Here is a 17237-nt window from a genome sequence, read left to right as displayed (position 1 = left end):
GGATTTTAATGTGATAAAAAGCACTCCTATATCTTCTTCTATCTATATAAATAAAAATGGATCGCCGAATGTGTTGTTAAGAGCAAAACTCGAAAAAGGAATTGTCCGATTTAAAGCTGTCTTCATTCTATCACATTTTCTGTATCAAACATTTATTCCAGGTAACGGAGAAACATGTTATTTGCAAGTGAATGAAAAATCTTGTACGAGAATTGTGTCTGAAAATAATCTGATATTATAATGTCGAGTTTTGGTAGAAGTATTGAAATTTTATAGTAAACAATAATTTTAAAGGGTACATTAGATGATCAATGAATGAACAGTTCTGCGATTGGAGCCATGAACGTGCGCTTAGCAAGAAAACATGGATGTGATAACGCAAAATAAATTTTGGGCGGGACGATGTTTGCCGGGTCAGCTAGTTTAAAATAAAAACATAATTTCTCGATCACTAGCTGACCCGGCAAACTTCGTCCCGCCCGAATCATGGCTTCATTTGCTTTATTAGTTTTCGAGTTATGCAGAAATGTGTGTTTCATTTGTATGGCAGCACACCTTTGGGGCTGTCCACATACCACGTGGACAACTTTAGGGGGGGTAGGGGTTACGAAAATGTCCATGCTTGTCCACGGTGAGGGGAGAGGGGGTACAGATAATGTCCACGTGGATAAGTTAAATATATAATTTGAAAAAAATCATCTTTTTTCAGCAGTAAATGAAATTGATTCTGTATTTCCTAGAAATTTATCGGTATTTATCAATAAAAAGATTGAGCTGACTGATAGTGCTTACCGGACGAGAATCCATATTTTTTATATCGTTGAACTTTTTTTCTAAAATGTGTATCCTGATAGTAACGCACATCAACCGAGAGTAATCGATTTATTTTCATTGGTTTAAGAGGATAAGAATGACAGGATGAAGACCCCTTCAAAGCATGTTAGAATGTTGTAATATTAGAAATACACGACATTGTTTTCCTACATTGGGTTTTTTGGTTCAACATCCGCCCTTGATGTAAAAACCGTTTAGATTTCATCTTTTTAAAACTCCCAAGGCGAAAATGGAATACAAACAACAAACTCCTTTATGGATGCACGAACTGTATTTCTCGAGAAGTGTTCTTAGCAGCGATGCTCTTCTTCGTTCTGGAATACGCTTCTTTTGGTTGTAATGGTTGGACTCGATTATATACAATTTTGGATTCGATTATATAAAGTCTGAAAAAATATTTGTTTTTACATTTCAAATATAAATTGTTTTAAGGATATTTTCCATAAAGTATGATTATTTATCACCTCCTGTGGGATTCTGGATAAATTTATTTTTTTCATGTAAGAAAGGTATTATCTGACTTTAAAGGGATGAATCAAAAATTAAATTCTTCTTTTATATTCAAAAATTGATAAATATGTGCACAAAAAACGAATTAAAAAAAATTTCTTTGTTGACTCGATTATATACAGGATTCGATTACATACAATGAAAAGAAATCGGAGAATGTATATAATCGAGTCCGCGTTGTAATGATAATCAAATCGAGACACTGATCATGGATCCTCAGTGCACGACACATGAATTAGAAGCTTCTTTACAAATACAGTAGAACTCCGATTATCTGCGAAACAGTTTGGCAAGCTCACCGCGAATATCGCCAATAACCCGTTAATAGACTAAAAATGGGATACAAAAACGAAATAAAAATATTTTTGCATGAGAACTATGTTTTATCCATCTACAGAAATCATTAACTAATTTTCGGTCATGTTTTTGAAAAATCGAACAGCAAATTGATAATTTCTCATGGCTTTGGAAAGCAACCATATGGTAAGGTTTTGCCATCAAATGATAGTTTAGTCTATTAGCCACTACCTTCTATCAATTTCATTGAATTTTGTATGACTTTATCGGGGTATAAATTCGATATAAAGCAACTATATGCGGAAAGTGCACAACCATACATAACCTAACAAAAAACAAAACCTTATGAATTTCAAAAATATGTAAGCTTTTCTTCAGTATTACGTTGATAAAAGATCACACATCACACTAAAACCTTGGACTGAACCTCCAACAGGAATAAATGTAGGATTTAGCCGATGTTTTTTTGACGGTTTTTCGATTTTTTGTCATTTTTGGAAAAACGCAAGGACGAAAAAAAAATTCTTTAAGATTGGGGTTTCTGTACAAATAACTTTACGGGCAATGTTGGAAAACAAATAAAAATGAGTACAAACTAATGATAAACTGCTAATAAACTTTATTTTCAATGTAAAAACATAGCATAGAAAATAGAAACAAACTAGAAATGGAATTTACACGCAATTCTATTATTTTCCCGATTTATTTTCATAAAAATGGAGAAATGTCCACGTGGACAACAGGGAGAGGGGCATAGAGAATGTCCACGCTTGTCCACGGAGGGGGAGGGGGGTGTCTAGAATCGTGCTTTTTCTGTCCACGTGGTATGTGGACAGCCCCTTTAGAGAGGGGGAGGAGTGTCAAACCACCATGAAAACATTTATTGCTCCCTAAAACTTCCGTATGACAAATTTGGTTCCATTTAATGGATTAGTTTTCGAGTTATGAAGAAATTTGTGTTTCATTTGTATGGCAGCCCCTTCCCCCCTTGGAGAGGGTGGAGGGGTCTCGAACTATCATAAGAACCTTCCCCGGTTCCAACAACTCCTACATGCCAGTTTTCATGTCGATCGTTTCAGTAATTTCGGATTCCATAAGACAGTCAGATAGAAATCCATTTTTATAGATATAGATACATAGGTGTCCGTCTTTCCCGGCTTTCCCCCACCGTAGAAGGGTTCATATAGAGTTTAATAAAAGAGGTTCTGTAACTAGTTGAGTTGAAGAAACATGGGAGGCCTGTGAAGAAAGTGGAATTTCATAGGGAATTGATTTCACCTTGTGTTCCCCTACGTATTGTTATTTATAAAGTGCGCTATCCATACAACGTCCCGTCACCGTGAAGTCAACGTAAAGGAATGAAATGTCAAAAAATGTGGTAGCATTCACATACACAATCACTGGTAACTTTGACGTCGGCAAAATAAGTCCAAGAGAATAGTTGACGAGATGGTGACAGTGACGCTGTATGTGTAGCGCACTTGAAGCATAAACCATAATTTTTTTTCCAGGTGCGAATCCAGGATTTTCGCTGCATTAGTGTTCTAGATTTGTTTTGGTGTAATTCCCGTGTGTTGTAATTTTGTGTAATAAAATTAGTGCACCGAATGATGTTTTCTTTTTGTTTTATTCTGTTGTTCGGACCGTAACATGGAATTTAGGCTCAATTTATTTATGTTCTTGATTCCTTTTTCCAAAAACTGTAGGAATATTCATGTGGACAACAGGGGGTGGGGTACAAGGCATATCCACGCTTGTCCACGGAGGGGGAACGGGGTGTCTAAAACCGTACTTTTTTCTACCCACGTGATATGTGGACAACCTCTAACCTGAAATTAGCTTAAAAGAAGAAAAAAAAAAGAAATAAACAATAGAAGAACACATCCTTTATGTAACTAAGAAGAATATATATTTTTCGTCCCATCGGATGAAGTGGGTCTAGAAATTTACACATATATAATAGTATTTCGCTACAATCTATACAATACAGTTTATTTAAAGACCTGTCGATGGAAATGGATTTATTCTCACTTATCGAAAGCATGCTGCTTCTTCATTCGACTTATTTATATGTTTCACCTTTATAGTCCTTTAACTGTCGTCATTTAACGGGTGCCTCTATTGTACTAAATATTTTTTCCATCTTTCACCTCGACTTTCTTAGCTTAAAATTTGTTTACTCAGTTACGAACGAAAAATCATCTTCTGGTTTCTGGTTTGCTGTTCATTTGGGTTACACTTAGTGATTGTTGATTCACGTTTAGTTAAGTATACGGGATGTTGATGAGCAGCATTCAGCCGAAGGCTCTTCTCATTTCTTTTTTTGTTTATTGTAAAGTGCTTGTGGGTGTGGGTGTTATAATACTAGGAAAATGCTCTTTGCTGTATGAATGTGTACCATTGTGGGGTGAGAATAAATTCATCTGTAGAAAAATTTTTTCGTTACGAAACAGTTCCCATGTTTAAACTAAATAAACTTGGATACCTATAAGGACTATTTGTCCGGGGTTTTAAACAAAAAAAAATATTTAAACCGAAAAAGTAGAAGGCATTTCCATACGTTTAAAATAAGAAGAGACGCACTTGGCGATCAAACTATCTGGCAATACGTTTCAATAACTTATTATAACACCGTTAATAAAGCTAATTCGATTGGATTTTGATTCAATAACCATACTTGTCCTGAATTGATGACATAACATCATTCGCTAAAGAACTCAGCCTTCCGGCAACTTTAGTCACACTCTGGCGAACACTTTCCTTAACATCGTCCAAGTCCGGTCCATTGTATTGTAGGTTGGGTCCTCGATCTGTGTGTGTGACCAAAAATCATTGAAAGGTTGATTACAAGCTTGCATAACTCTAGACTTACTTCTTCCACTTGCGCTACCTGTGGGACTTCCGTTGCCGAAATAATCTGCCGATGAGATGCTACTAGAACCTTGAAACTTGGCTAGATTTGACGACCGCTCGAAGGAAGTGCTTTCATCGCCGAAAAATTGATCCGAAGAAATACCCTTAGCGGTTCCAAACTTTTTCTGCGCCGCATCTGATTGTTCGTAATCAACGCCAGGGCCGCTCGGTTTCTTACTGGCAGCGTTCCGACTGTATGTTGGTTGGTCTATGTGAAAATGAAAGTCAGTAATTAGAGCTAAGATGATTCTCAAATGATTTTATGTACCACTGATGCTTGTATTTTTTGCACTGGAAGCCGGCGAGAACATTGTCTGGATGTTGTGTTTCGTATCGAAGGGCTCAATCGTTTCGAAACCCATCAGGGTGGCTTCACTATAGTCTTTCAAGGAAGAACTCGAGCTCTTGCTGGCATTCCCAGCACTGCTGCTACTGTTGCCATACATTGAAGTGGCGTAGTCATCGAAAAAATCGTTGTTGGAATCGAACGCTTTGGTAAGAAACGAACCACTTTTCGAGGACGACGTTTCCTGATTCAGCGTTTTCATGTCGGTCATAGCGGAATGTGACACACCGGCTCGCGATCCAAAGCCCATGCCAAGTCGCTCGACTTGTTTCGCTTTGTTTGGATCGATGGCCTTCAGCTTTTCCTCCTCTTTGTGTTGTTTAATTGAAAGGTCCTGATATGCCAATCGGACATTCGCCAGAGCCTGCGCTTGTTCTTCCTCGTTTGCCACTTTCTCCACAGCAGGAGTCGCAGCGGTCATTTTAAGTTTGTCAGCTAGATTAGCCTTCTCCTCGATCTCAGCGAAATTCGTTTTGACACGCGTTGCTCCAAGGCCACCTTTCCTTCCACCGAGTCCAACTTTTTTCGGTTGAATCTTCCTCACGCCTATAGTAGGTTTCGGAGGCTCAACTGGAACCGTGGAATTCAGAAAATCAACGCTTGGACCCTGTAGAGTCTCAGGACCTTCGGACACAACCGTACTACTCATTGGGGTCACCTTTGGAATTGAAGAGAGAATAATTTCAATAAAAACCTAGTTAGGGGCCGTGCATTAATTACGTAAGGGTTTTTTTCGTTTTTACGACCCCCTACCCCTCAGATAAGATATTGTAAGATTTTCAAAAGCACATCCCCCCTCCTTCCTAAGCTTTGCCAAGATTTTCGAAAAAAAAACAAAGTTAAATTTTATTTAAAAAACTAGAAGTGGGTTATATCTTTGGACGTAGGACTAACGTTGACTTTGCAATAAATTAGTAACAAGCATATAAATCTTAGACATTTCATCTATCACAAATAGTACCCACTCCCCAAGCCCCGACAATTGAAATCATCGTTGATCCGGGGCAGGTTTTTTTAACTTGAGAAGGAATGGATTCCTCCTCGGAATTACACAATAAAAATAAGACCCTCTTCCCAAAAATTCCATCTTCCCAATAACGACGATCGATTGCAGTAAACGAATAGCGATGCTTTCATAAATGTGATTTCTGCGATATGTAATATAATATCCACTTCGATAATATCCATTACACCATATCATATCGTGTTCTTCACTATCAAATCCATTGTCAATGAGACCACGATTTTCTCTAAATGCTTCTTTCAGTTCGGCCTGCAAAAACTTTTCTAAACTCTAATCCATCAAATTTGGTACCGAACCAAACGCTGCAAAGGTAGCTTGCGGATCAGCAATTCAGCCGACTTCTGATAGCGACGAATTTCACACAAAGCGACGGTTCCCGGTCGGTAGCGATGTGACTTCTTCACACCTCCTGCGGTTGGTGCTTTTCCGAGCTGCTTTCGTGATGCCTTGCCACCGGTAGATTTACGACCTGTCTGCTAGGTCTCAATGAAACGAGTCCTCACGGAACGAGAGTAAAGGTAGAAATGAACGAAAGCAAAGGAAGCGTCATGTTTTATATTCATCCGTTCGGTTCAACTACAGAAGAGAAATGGAATTGGAAAAGAAGAGCATAATGCATAGGCGTCTGAGTACAACCGTCCTCATCTCACATCGCCACATCAACTGAATGAATTTCCAGAGAGTATGCGAGTTTATATACGGTTTCAATAACCTGTTTTCTAAGCAATTTTAAAGCTATTGGAACAAAATTTCGGGTCAATAATTAACATTCATATAACTCGTGAACATTTTGTCTTTCGAATGAAATGATTATCATACCACTCCGTTCAGCCGGAAAAGAGGTATTAACGTTCAAAACCTTGCAGTCCAGCGTCACTCTCTCGATTTCGAAACTTTGAACATACACCCCGGTACAGAAATGAGAGACGTAGTCCTACGTCAAAAGCAGTTTGTAAAACAACACAGTCGTTAACACAACTATGGCACGAAGTGCTAAGTGTACAAAGTTAGTGTATACATATCGAAGAAAAATCAGAATCAATTGTCCGTTGTAAATTTATTTGTGATCCGCTCACGGACAACGAATTTCAGCATTGAGGTTGTTATCATATGTTGGGATATACTCAGAAACTCCTAAAGCATCCACGTTATCAACGTCGATCCATTCTACGTCATCTGAACCCGTTTCGTTTTAAAGTAGAACACGTAGAATTTCTTTGCCTCTTCTGGCTGAAAGGCGAGATGGTTTAATCTTGGTATTGGCACTGCGTTGTATAGAATGTATAGATCTGGAGTGATCATCCACGGCTTTTTCGAAGCAAAGTATTATTACATTATGAGCATATGCGGCCTTGAAGAGCTTTGGCAACCGATGGACAGGTGACCGGAATAAATCGCCACAGTAAACAACTGCAACAGAAACAACCGCTTAGAAAAAGTGTAGTAGGCTAGAAATATTTGGCGCGGGAAAAACATCATGTGCCTCACATTTCTATTATAAATTTATTCTCTTGTTCTCGTTTTTCGAAATTTATTCTGAGGACAATGTAATGGGGACGAAGTCCCCATTTGGCGAGGATAAGGAATCGAGGCGGCCCATGCCGCCAAGATGACGCAATCCGAGTCCACCGCCGACCCGCCGTCGGAAGCGGCGGTGTCTCGCACGCAAACCTGGGATCCACTGATTGCCCGGTTAGTTTGAAACATAGGATACGATCCTTTAGCAATGTCCGACCGAGCTCTAGCGAGCGTCGGACGGTATACGTCTGCCCGGGGCGTTACGTTTGCCTGGGGCGATACGTTTGCCCGGTTAATTCTTGTTTTGAAATACAATACCGCGCCACAATATTTATAGCCTACTACACATTTTATAAGCGGTGGTTTCTGTTGCAGTCGTTTTCTCCTGCGCTTTATTCCGGGAATCCGATGGACAATATATGTCGTAAGGCACCTTGCGGGATTGGAATGAAAATTTGCAACGAAAGATGTTGGAATAATGGTAAAAACTGATCATTGTTTTTGACATCAGATGGTTCTGGAACAAGTAGTCCGACTGTTGTTAGTCTGATCAGGATATTGGGAGGCAGGAATCTGTCCGGCAAAACGATGAATAGGATTCTGCGCATTTCCTTGCAGCAGGAAGGGTTTCTACACTTCAATACTTGTAAGACACACTGTGACTCGCGTACATTAATACTGTACCACAAGGAATCAGGAAGCTCCGGAAGTTTTTGCTCATTTCCGGGTGGCTTGAATTTTGCTCCAACCATGATCACTAAATCGCTCCAAATCTTTGCAAGTACCTCTCCTGCCGCTGTGAAATTCTTGAGTTCAAGATCTGGATCAATTGTCTTTCCTTGACCATCCAGATGCGTTCCATGTGTTTCAGACGGTAGTATCACTCCAGCCGTCTGTGCGATTAACGGAGCCATTCGACGTTCAACCCTGTTAAAAGCGCTACGACCTGGTGCATTAGTCATAACGAAAACGGCGTCCAGATCATAATCAAGGAAATGCTCTACAGCAAATGCAATAACTTTGGGGTACCTACAAATCATTCATGTATTAAATTTGATCTTATTTCATGAAATGTAACTTTAAGTGAATTCTCCTCTAGGATACACCTAGGTTTTTCGTCAGGCCCACCATTTACAGGAAAAATCAATACTGGTTTAATTTGTCCATCAGGAGTTTTGACTACAGGCTCGAAGCTGCTCAAATTCACTAATATCTTGAGGTCATCTGCGTGTGTATTTACGTTTGATGGTGCCTATATAGGTTGACCCTGAATAGAATACGGCATCCGGTGCCGGGTGCAACCACCAAATCATGATCGGGAAGAGCTACGCGATACTCTAAATTTATCATCATAGGGCTTTGTTCATTTGCAGCTGTCAGTCCTATTGGTACCTTAGCCTAATCATCTTGGCTAATGAACACGACCTGTTCTGGACCCAAGAACGATGCCAAAGCCTCAACATTCCTGAATGATGCTGTGCAAGCGACTGTCGACATGCTTTTTGTGTTCATCATTTTGTGAGTTAACTTCTGCTAATTCACTATAAGGTTGAAAAATACCGGGACTGAAGTTTCTTTTCGGGATCAGATCAATTTCTTGAGGACGTACCGGTACCTGTATCATAAGACGAATTAGTCACGTCGATCGATGTAGAAGCTTGTGGTTCTGGAACATTGAGTTTTGTTTGAGTTTGCGTAGCGGCCTTTCAAATAAATATTAGCAATGCATTTTTTTTGCTGAAAATTTCATTTAATTTTTTACTTTGCTAAAAAACATGCTGTATTCACTGCGTTTTCGAAGCTTGAGCGCTTCACACTCGTTGGTCTTCCGATTAACAACAATTTGCAAATCTTCAAACGTCTTTTATCCAGATTTGCATTTATTCCAAACCGCATTTGCTCTACGCTGAGCTTCAGGATCAGACTCTTCCGGATGGGCATCTCGGTGCGCACGTTGCCACCTTACGTGTAAATCTCCTTGCTTTGACATCCTTTTTCACTTCAAATCATATTACGGAACGGAATATTGGTCGAAACCGAACAAAACCGAAAAAGCCAATCAAACACAACACAACCAAAACAAGTTTTGACGTTCATCAAAGTTAGTGTAGGAAAGAAGAAACCCGTAATCGTACTCCACGATACAGATTTCTTTTCCCTTCTTTTAAAAATCGAAAACAAGCTTTCGGAACATTCTACACTCGACAAAAAAAATTAGACGAACAGAATGCGAAGTTGGAAATTTCAAGTGATTTTTGACATGCTGTTTCTTCGTGAAAAATCAACGCATATCGTTGGGATGTACATCATTTTGAAGCTACAAGCTTTCAGGTATTGTAATATTTTACGTACATATTTTTATCTTGGTGTGTGTAGGTGTAGTGGGCAACAATATCGGGAAGAAATAAAAAAAAATTTCTTTATTTTTTCAAGAATATTCTGGACTAACCCAAATCCAATTAAATTTATCCATCAGCTTTTATTTGGTTCCAAGAACGTTCCTGTAGGACCTTCCCACACAGAGATATTTCAGTTTGAATGAAAAACTACCCCTTCGTTTTTGATGATAAAAATTAAAATTTTTTTTTTCGTCAATGTAATAAATTATCCTTGATCATCAAAGTTGAAGGGGTAATTTTTCATTCAAACTGAAATATCTCTTTGTTTGAAGGTCCTACAGGAACTGCTTGGAACCAAATAAAAGCTGATTGATAAGGTTAATTGGATTTGCTGTTGGTTGGCAAAAAATTGGGTTTGTCAAAAATATTCTTGAAAAAAATGCTAATATCTGAAAGTTGTAGCTTCAAAATGATGCGCCTCCCATCGATATTCAAGTTTTGCCAAGACAATGACCCAGAGCTCAAGACATATCATGTTCGTACATGGTTACATTATAATTGCTCAAAAGTTTTTGATATTTCTCCGCCATCTTCCGACATCAATCCGAATAAATAACTGAGGAAGTTATCTGGTTAGGAAATTTAGAAATCATTAAATTTCTTTTTTTAAAAACCACTTGATGAAAAAATTGATAAGTATTCCTTCCGAATACACCCAAAATTCGTAGATAAGGTTTAGGACAGCTGAGGATATTTACAATGAACAAGGGATACCATGTCAATGATGGAATTCGGAAACTGGTCAACATCTTCGAAATCGAGTTGAAATTTCAGCCACCGTACGAATATCATACATTAGCGCATACATTCGCCATTTTTAGAGAAATAAAAACCATTATTCTGAAAAACAGGTAGCAACCCTTTTATCTATGACTTTATATAAATAGAATGTTTCGAAAGCTAGTTTTCGACTTTCAAAAGAAGAGAAAGAAGATCTGCATGGAAGAGTACGATTACGAGTTTGAGTCACTGTATGCTTTGTTCATGCCACACGCTAAGGTGAGTTAACCGAAAATTAACAAATATTGACAAAACTAAATTCTCTACGAGTTTTTTACCATTAATTTCTTACGTACGAAAAAGTAAGCTCTCTCAAGTAAGATTTTATAAGATTTTTCAACTCTCCCTCCTCCCTTTTTCCTTACGTAATTAGTGTACGACCCCTTATATGTATATGAACAAAATGATTGGAGTTCTTTGCTCAGGTGAAAGCTCTATACATTCTCACAGATCACTTACATTATTCTGGGTGACTTCCAGTGGCTTCACATTATTGTTATGGGTGTCCGTAGTCGTGGACTTTACCTCGAAACCGGCACAATCGGTGAAGAAATCAACCTCTTCATTCTTGTTACTCTCGGCAGTATTTTCATGCGTGTTATCAATATGGAGCTGATTCGAATTGAACGTTTTTGTGAATCGGTGAGAAAAAAAAAACAAAAGAAAAACGTGATATGCATGAAAAGGCTTGATAAGTGATTGCGATTGAGTATAACATTACAATATGAATATAATTAAAACAATATTCAACATTAAACAATAACATTGCAAACCCTTGCCTTTCTCTTCAATTCCATGAATCTGTTCTGGAAACAAAACTTACCGTTCTCTTGGGGAAATATGCTCGATAAATTTAAAACACACTTGATAAACCACATCGACACAAAACAAGTAAAGCTCCTACAGCGTGAATTGACTATCTGGAGGACGTATTTTCAACACCTACCGTAGTGCCATGCAGCTGAAGAGATTGCTGAGCCAGATTTGCCAGCTTATCCTTGTACAACTGAGCCGCCCGTGAATTATATTTTTGCTGTGCATCGGTAGTATTACAATTATGCTGACGGAAGAATTGAGCCTACAAGGACAAGCAAGAACATTAGCAGTTACACGTCACTGGAAACAACATACAATTCAGACAGAGCATGGACTTACTGCTTTCGCGTTGCCGCCGACCTGCATCTGACGGATTTGCTGCCATGTCCAATTCGTGTCTAGATTTGTCGAGCGAACGAACGTCAAGTGCACCCCCAAACTTCGATGCACTGCCGAGCAATCGATGCAGATGAAAACTCCGTACGTTACCGAAGACCAGGTAGGATTCTTCGCCATACAATCGAAACAGCTCTGGAAATTCAATATACAACATTGACTCGCTAGTGAGATACGACCAGAATCCAAATTTCTTTACCTTATTAGTGGCGATCGAACGAAGTCTGTTGAAAATTGAATCTATATCGGATTTCGAGGGAGCTGATGCCATCGCGATTGTTCGCTTTAAAACTTAACACAATCACTAAAACAAAAAACCAATTATCTCCCCACACTCCACAGCTCTTGCGAAATGCGAATCAATTTGTACAATCCAATTCTATTTTCCTATAAGAACATTCCCTTGAAATGAAAAATGTTTTCCTAGTTCTTCTCACTTAATTTTTGACGGCCCAAGTCCTGACGTGACACATTTCTACGTCGTCAGAGAAGTGAAGTGTTCCCCTATTACCCAGTGAAAAGGCAACGAGGACCAAGGAAAATGAAGTGAAAGGTAAAACGTAATGTCAGAATTGCCGTTCGTACGTATCCCGTAAAGGCTGAAGGCTGATTTAGACGATGCCAGTCAGCGCTCTAGTTGAAGTATCCAGTGAACAGAGAACAGACACTCTGTTCAAGATACTTGAACCACGATCAAAGCATTCCTTGAATAAATCTTATCACATTAGCCGAGCTAGCTGGCGGAAGCATATGCATAAAGGTTACTAGGTTACTATTTTCAACGACAACTGTTTATTTATTATACTGCTTCAAATACCTTCGACGAAATCAAATGTAACAATACCAACGTAAGTAATAAGATAAACAAATCCAAACTTTTCGTCTTGCCATTCCTCATACGTCTTTTCTAAATAGTGTAAATTACGAGCCACCTGTTAACTCCACCATCTTGACGAGGACCAAGATGTATAGAAGTATTACTAAGGTGAGTCCGTATCTTCAGTAAGTTAGCGAGGGGAGTGGTGAGTAGCGAGGAGTGTGAGAGGGGATTGTTTACAAAAAATGCGGAAGGGGGTCACTAATACATATGAGCATACGAACATATGTGCGAAACTTTTTCAACTATTTCGTTTTGTTCTATTCAGAAAACAAAATAAAGCGTGAGGAACTATCAACAAAAAATATTTCTTCAATTCTCGATTAACGATGATCTATTTACAGCGTGAAACGACGGCCATGTAATGGAATTTGGTACAGGTGACAACCAACGCGAGCAGTAATTGGAGTCGTAATTGGAGCTGGCATCTGGGAGATGGTTGAAAATGTCGTGGATTTAATTTGCATTAATTAAGTAATCGAAGTATTTGACCTCCTTCCAGTTGGATCGGCTCTTCTTCAGTCGTGAATGGTAACAGTAGTCGCGAAGCAGCGTGAACCGATTTTTTAACTCATCATCCTCTTCTACTCACAGATACGGAATGGTTTATTATACTGGAGACACGTTCGTCAACAAGTTTGGTAAAAATACCTTCGAACGTTAGGAGGGATTAGTTTGCTTCTAGCGCCGATTGAGTAATCGGCACAGATATATACCTTCTCGTCAGGTATTAAATGTCGAACAACTAAATATAGATTTTTCAATCATTAAACTAGAATCATCTCTCGGAATAAATAAAATCTTGAATGTCGAAAATGAATATTCAGATCAGCACGATCAATATTTATTCAGATAATTGTTCCGATTTTCCGCAAAATACTGAAATACATAAATGTTTATATAAAAAAAGTTTAAAGTTTTCTTTTTAAATACATAATTCTATTAAATATGTACATATAAATTTACGAAATAGTATGTTCACACTTATTCATCCAAATAGCAGGTCAATTATTTATCAATGAGCAAAGCAGTGTCGTTACTGCTCGAATTAAAAACGTTTAACGTACTTAAATGAACATTTTTTTCATTAACTCTTTTTTCTGGTCTATAGATTTTTCTCTTCACTATCATCCCCGCTGAACTTTACATCGATCACCTTATTCCGACCCATCGGTTTTGCGAAATAGCAAATTAATTTTCTAATAAATTCTGCAATAATTCTTCCCGCTCGCATCTCAACCGTATCGGAAAACATTTGCCGGTCCTCAACGTCCTCATCCGGATGTTCATACACATCAGCATATTCAATGTTACTCAAGAGCATAGCTTATCCTTCTTGGTATCCTTTCTAAACCATCAACATTTGTTCATTGTTATATACGATGTTGTGAATCAGTGCAATGAACCTTTTACTCCGGAAGGTTTTACTGTAACCTTGGTCGCTTCTGCACGAGCGGTGGTAAATCGACACCAAACTCGAAGTACACAATGCCCAAACACGATACTTTCCATACCTCAAGTTTACTAATAGGTCTGTTGGTCGGCAAACCTTTCCAGTAATTACACATGCAGTTGCTATCAGTATCACTTCTAGTAAGTGAAGGATGATAATAATAAGTAAACTGAATTATTTTTCACGCAACTGATGTGCTCACAAAAAATGCGTGAAAATATTGCGTAATTTCAAGAGAATCGCGTAAAAAAAAGATTGCCCCTTCATCGGTGCGCGCTCGTTACAACCACACTCGCACGCGCACTCACAGAATTTCTCTTCCCAATGAGAAAGTGTATCACTATAACAATCCCTGCTTTGCATGTTCTTGCACGGATGTCCTTTAGAACCATGTGTTGTTGAACCAAAATATCTGTTGGACAGAGAATCATTATTAGAAATACTGTTCAAGAAATGGTCCCGTTGTTTCGTTACATATGTGTTCGTGCCGCAAGGAGAAACAGAATCCGAACGACAAATTGTAATTGATGTGCAAAAGACGACATCCACCTTCTGTCCCCACAGCTGGAAGGAACTCCGGGGAAAGCATATTATAGTAATCTTCTATAAGCACGTCGTATTGTTCCCTTCTAAAATAGCTCATTGCCTGATCCACGGAATCATTGTATATCATCCAACAGCCACCTCCGGTGGCATCCATTCGGAATGAAGTGCATTTTGGGTTTGAGCGGTGGGATCTGTGGACGATTTTTTAATTAACTTTGTGGCATCAGATACAATCAATACAATACCTATAGCAAGGTTTTCTCCAGCTTTGAGTTTTACACTATTCGAAGGTGCGCTCGTAGGAGTTATCGTCACTGACGGTGTGATGATTAGATTGGACCCTGTTCGGATTGCTCCTATAGGTAACATATGTCGCAGTATAATAAGTACCTCCCGGGAGTAAAAGTAAACGTTGAAGCGGTTTCGCGATATTGATAGGTGACCCATGACTGAAATGGAAGGATGAATGTAAAAACGAAAAGTAAAAAAGTCTTACCAGACTGGATTTGTATTAACTGACATTATGTTTTTCGAATGAGCTGGAAATGCGACCGCACTGAGTAACCCTTTCGTTAGGGGACTGGTATCGAAGCTCGAGGGTTGTTCATGTTTGTATTACTTGAAGTCACGATGCAATTTTCCATAATCATTACGTGTTGAGACTGTTTCAACTTCTTCAATAACATCAACATAGTTTCTTCGTTGCGAAGTTCTCCCTGAAGATTCTTCAAACCTTGTTCCCGTTTCAAAATTTTCTGCGACTGTCAATTTTTGGTACGATACACTGGTCATCCTCATATTTGGACAGTACTGTGGCTGGAGTGGCAGTAGCAGCTGCAGCAGCAGCACCATTGAACGAACGATCATTAGCTTTAGCTGGTAGCAACACTATCTAGCGTTTCAGCGTATGATTTGGGCTCAGTACAGGGACGCGACACCCGTCTTTCTGGGATGCCACTGGCCACTGAGGGTGGAAGTGCCGGAGTAATAGTCCATCTAAAACATTCCGTTAAAAAACGCAGATCACGAGCCGTTACGGGAGATATTGTAGATATGTAGAAGCTCCAAAAGAATGCACCACTCGTTGTGGGACCGGGTCTAAAAACGAATGTGAAGATGCCTGCAGAGCAAACAAATGTAAACATTACAAACATTAACGAAGATGGTCAATAACTACTTACTTCAACCGGGATTATATCTCCAATTTCCAACGAATCTGCTTTTTTATCCGTGCTTGTGTCTTCATGCGTTGAAAAAGCCCGATTAAACAAAAAAAAAGATCAACAAGATCTATTGAAATCATTCGTTTTCAATGAAGAGACGTCTGTAATGTAAATGGCCGTATCGCATGGCAATTTGGTTATAAAAAACGTATTGTGTTTTGTTTGTAAACAAAACACAGTAGACTTTCAAGATGGCTGCAGAGTGGTTTTAGCAGATTGGCCCACCTAGTAGTAATACTTCTATACATCTTGACGAGGACTAGCAACTTTAAAGAAAAAATGCACTGAAATACACTTGATCTAGATCAAGGCGTTGTACTATAGGTGGACCGCAATGTCAAAATCGCTGTTCGGCCATTGCTCGTGAAAAAACAAATTTGTTTACAAAACAAATCGTATCTTTTGGTGACAAATGCATTCGTTGGCAAAATAGCTGCTCGCGTTTTACTGTAGCTAGGTAATTTGGATGTCTATGATAACAATTTTCCATAATTACTTCTATTTTTTCAGATATTTACAATAAGCGGTCGAATCATAACAGTGCAGAAGGATGTTTTTAGTATATCTTTCTGCTTCTAGCCGCGCAATCAATGCCTTTCTTTTCAAGCAAGATGTACTTCTGTTCGGCTACCATCGGCGGGGAAAAGAGCTTACGGAGATGATGACAAAAAATAACGTTGATTATAGCTGCACTGATTTCGCTCAGGGTGGAGGAGAATGCTGTGCATATACCGGGAAAGAGATTACCAGATCCAGAAACAATGTTTGCAACAGGTTCGTGTTTACTTTTTAAATTAGTTATCTTTTGTGTTGCTAATTTGCCATATATTACAGGAAAGTAACCAGTTGCGTTGGTTGGATTTTAGAGGCGAATGAACTGAAAAGTTTAAAGCCTCTTAAATTAAACATCATCATCATTGCGTTGGATGTTTTAATGAAGGAAAATCCAAGTCTTTGATTTTGTGTTTTTTGTTTTGTAAACACCGTAGCAATACTACTGATATTTGAGATATAAATTAGATTAAGAGAGTGCACTATTATGCACGAATATATATTTGCGAAACACCTATCGTTCCAGCATCTTGAACTAGATATTCGTAATCTGAGTTTCCGAAACATTTACCTCACATAATTGCTTGAGATCAATACAGTTTACCAGTACCGGTGGGAAAGTTACGTCCGTACAGACGGGGCCCCGGTTATCAACAACTATCGCATAAATCCGGTTCCCTGCATGTACATCGTTTTGTTGTTCACGCAGCTCGTGGGACGAGATTGGGTGTCCGAGGCAGTGTTGCTACATTT

The 17237-nt window shown here is 38.8% G+C and overlaps 1 protein-coding gene and 3 long non-coding RNA genes across 6 annotated transcripts; 2 read left to right on the top strand and 2 right to left on the bottom strand.

Moving 5' to 3' along the window:
* Nucleotides 1-3540: 3540 nt before the first annotated feature.
* Nucleotides 3541-12324, bottom strand: LOC129769054 (ADP-ribosylation factor GTPase-activating protein 2). 2 transcript variants are annotated; one of them, XM_055771067.1, is made up of 7 exons: nucleotides 12033-12323; nucleotides 11777-11968; nucleotides 11568-11699; nucleotides 11081-11233; nucleotides 4823-5558; nucleotides 4514-4762; nucleotides 3541-4451 (listed from the first exon to the last, which is right to left on the bottom strand). In XM_055771067.1, exons 1-7 carry the CDS (start codon nucleotides 12102-12104, stop codon nucleotides 4306-4308), a joined length of 1680 nt encoding a protein of 559 aa, XP_055627042.1. In that variant the 5' UTR covers nucleotides 12105-12323; the 3' UTR covers nucleotides 3541-4305. The 2 variants fall into 2 exon arrangements, with proteins under 2 accessions (XP_055627042.1, XP_055627043.1); XM_055771068.1 differs by lacking the exon at nucleotides 11081-11233 and having other exon boundaries at nucleotides 12033-12324.
* LOC129769056 (uncharacterized) lies at nucleotides 12204-13663 on the top strand. 2 transcript variants are annotated; one of them, XR_008741806.1, is made up of 4 exons: nucleotides 12204-12681; nucleotides 12749-12818; nucleotides 13055-13241; nucleotides 13305-13663. It is a non-coding gene; the product is annotated as an uncharacterized LOC129769056 (long non-coding RNA). The 2 variants fall into 2 exon arrangements; XR_008741805.1 differs by lacking the exons at nucleotides 12204-12681; nucleotides 12749-12818 and adding an exon at nucleotides 12886-12993 and having other exon boundaries at nucleotides 13305-13506.
* LOC129769055 (uncharacterized) lies at nucleotides 13522-16127 on the bottom strand. The gene is made up of 5 exons (XR_008741804.1): nucleotides 15891-16127; nucleotides 15230-15829; nucleotides 14955-15158; nucleotides 14638-14900; nucleotides 13522-14575 (listed from the first exon to the last, which is right to left on the bottom strand). It is a non-coding gene; the product is annotated as an uncharacterized LOC129769055 (long non-coding RNA).
* Nucleotides 16128-16199: 72 nt separating this feature from the next.
* On the top strand, nucleotides 16200-16956 carry LOC129769058 (uncharacterized). The gene is made up of 3 exons (XR_008741807.1): nucleotides 16200-16389; nucleotides 16443-16706; nucleotides 16767-16956. It is a non-coding gene; the product is annotated as an uncharacterized LOC129769058 (long non-coding RNA).
* Nucleotides 16957-17237: the final 281 nt, after the last annotated feature.

The sequence above is a fragment of the Toxorhynchites rutilus genome, chromosome 2 (assembly GCF_029784135.1).
Source record: "Toxorhynchites rutilus septentrionalis strain SRP chromosome 2, ASM2978413v1, whole genome shotgun sequence".
Classification (NCBI taxonomy): Eukaryota; Metazoa; Arthropoda; class Insecta; order Diptera; family Culicidae; genus Toxorhynchites; species Toxorhynchites rutilus.
Note: the sequence above shows the minus strand (reverse complement) of the source record. Positions and strands in the feature narration are given on the sequence as shown.

What these genes read in the sequence shown, in the direction of transcription:
- LOC129769054 (XM_055771067.1), bottom strand. Translation starts at nt 12,104, where the DNA reads ATGGCATCAGCTCCCTCGAAATCCGATATAGATTCAATTTTCAACAGA. An exon ending in GTTCGATCGCCACTAATAAG is followed by an intron (nt 11,969 to 12,032) that starts GTAAAGAAATTT and finishes TTGAATTTCCAG; the next exon opens with AGCTGTTTCGATTGTATGGC. An exon ending in TGGAAGTCACCCAGAATAAT is followed by an intron (nt 5,559 to 11,080) that starts GTAAGTGATCTG and finishes TCAATTCCAAAG; the next exon opens with GTGACCCCAATGAGTAGTAC.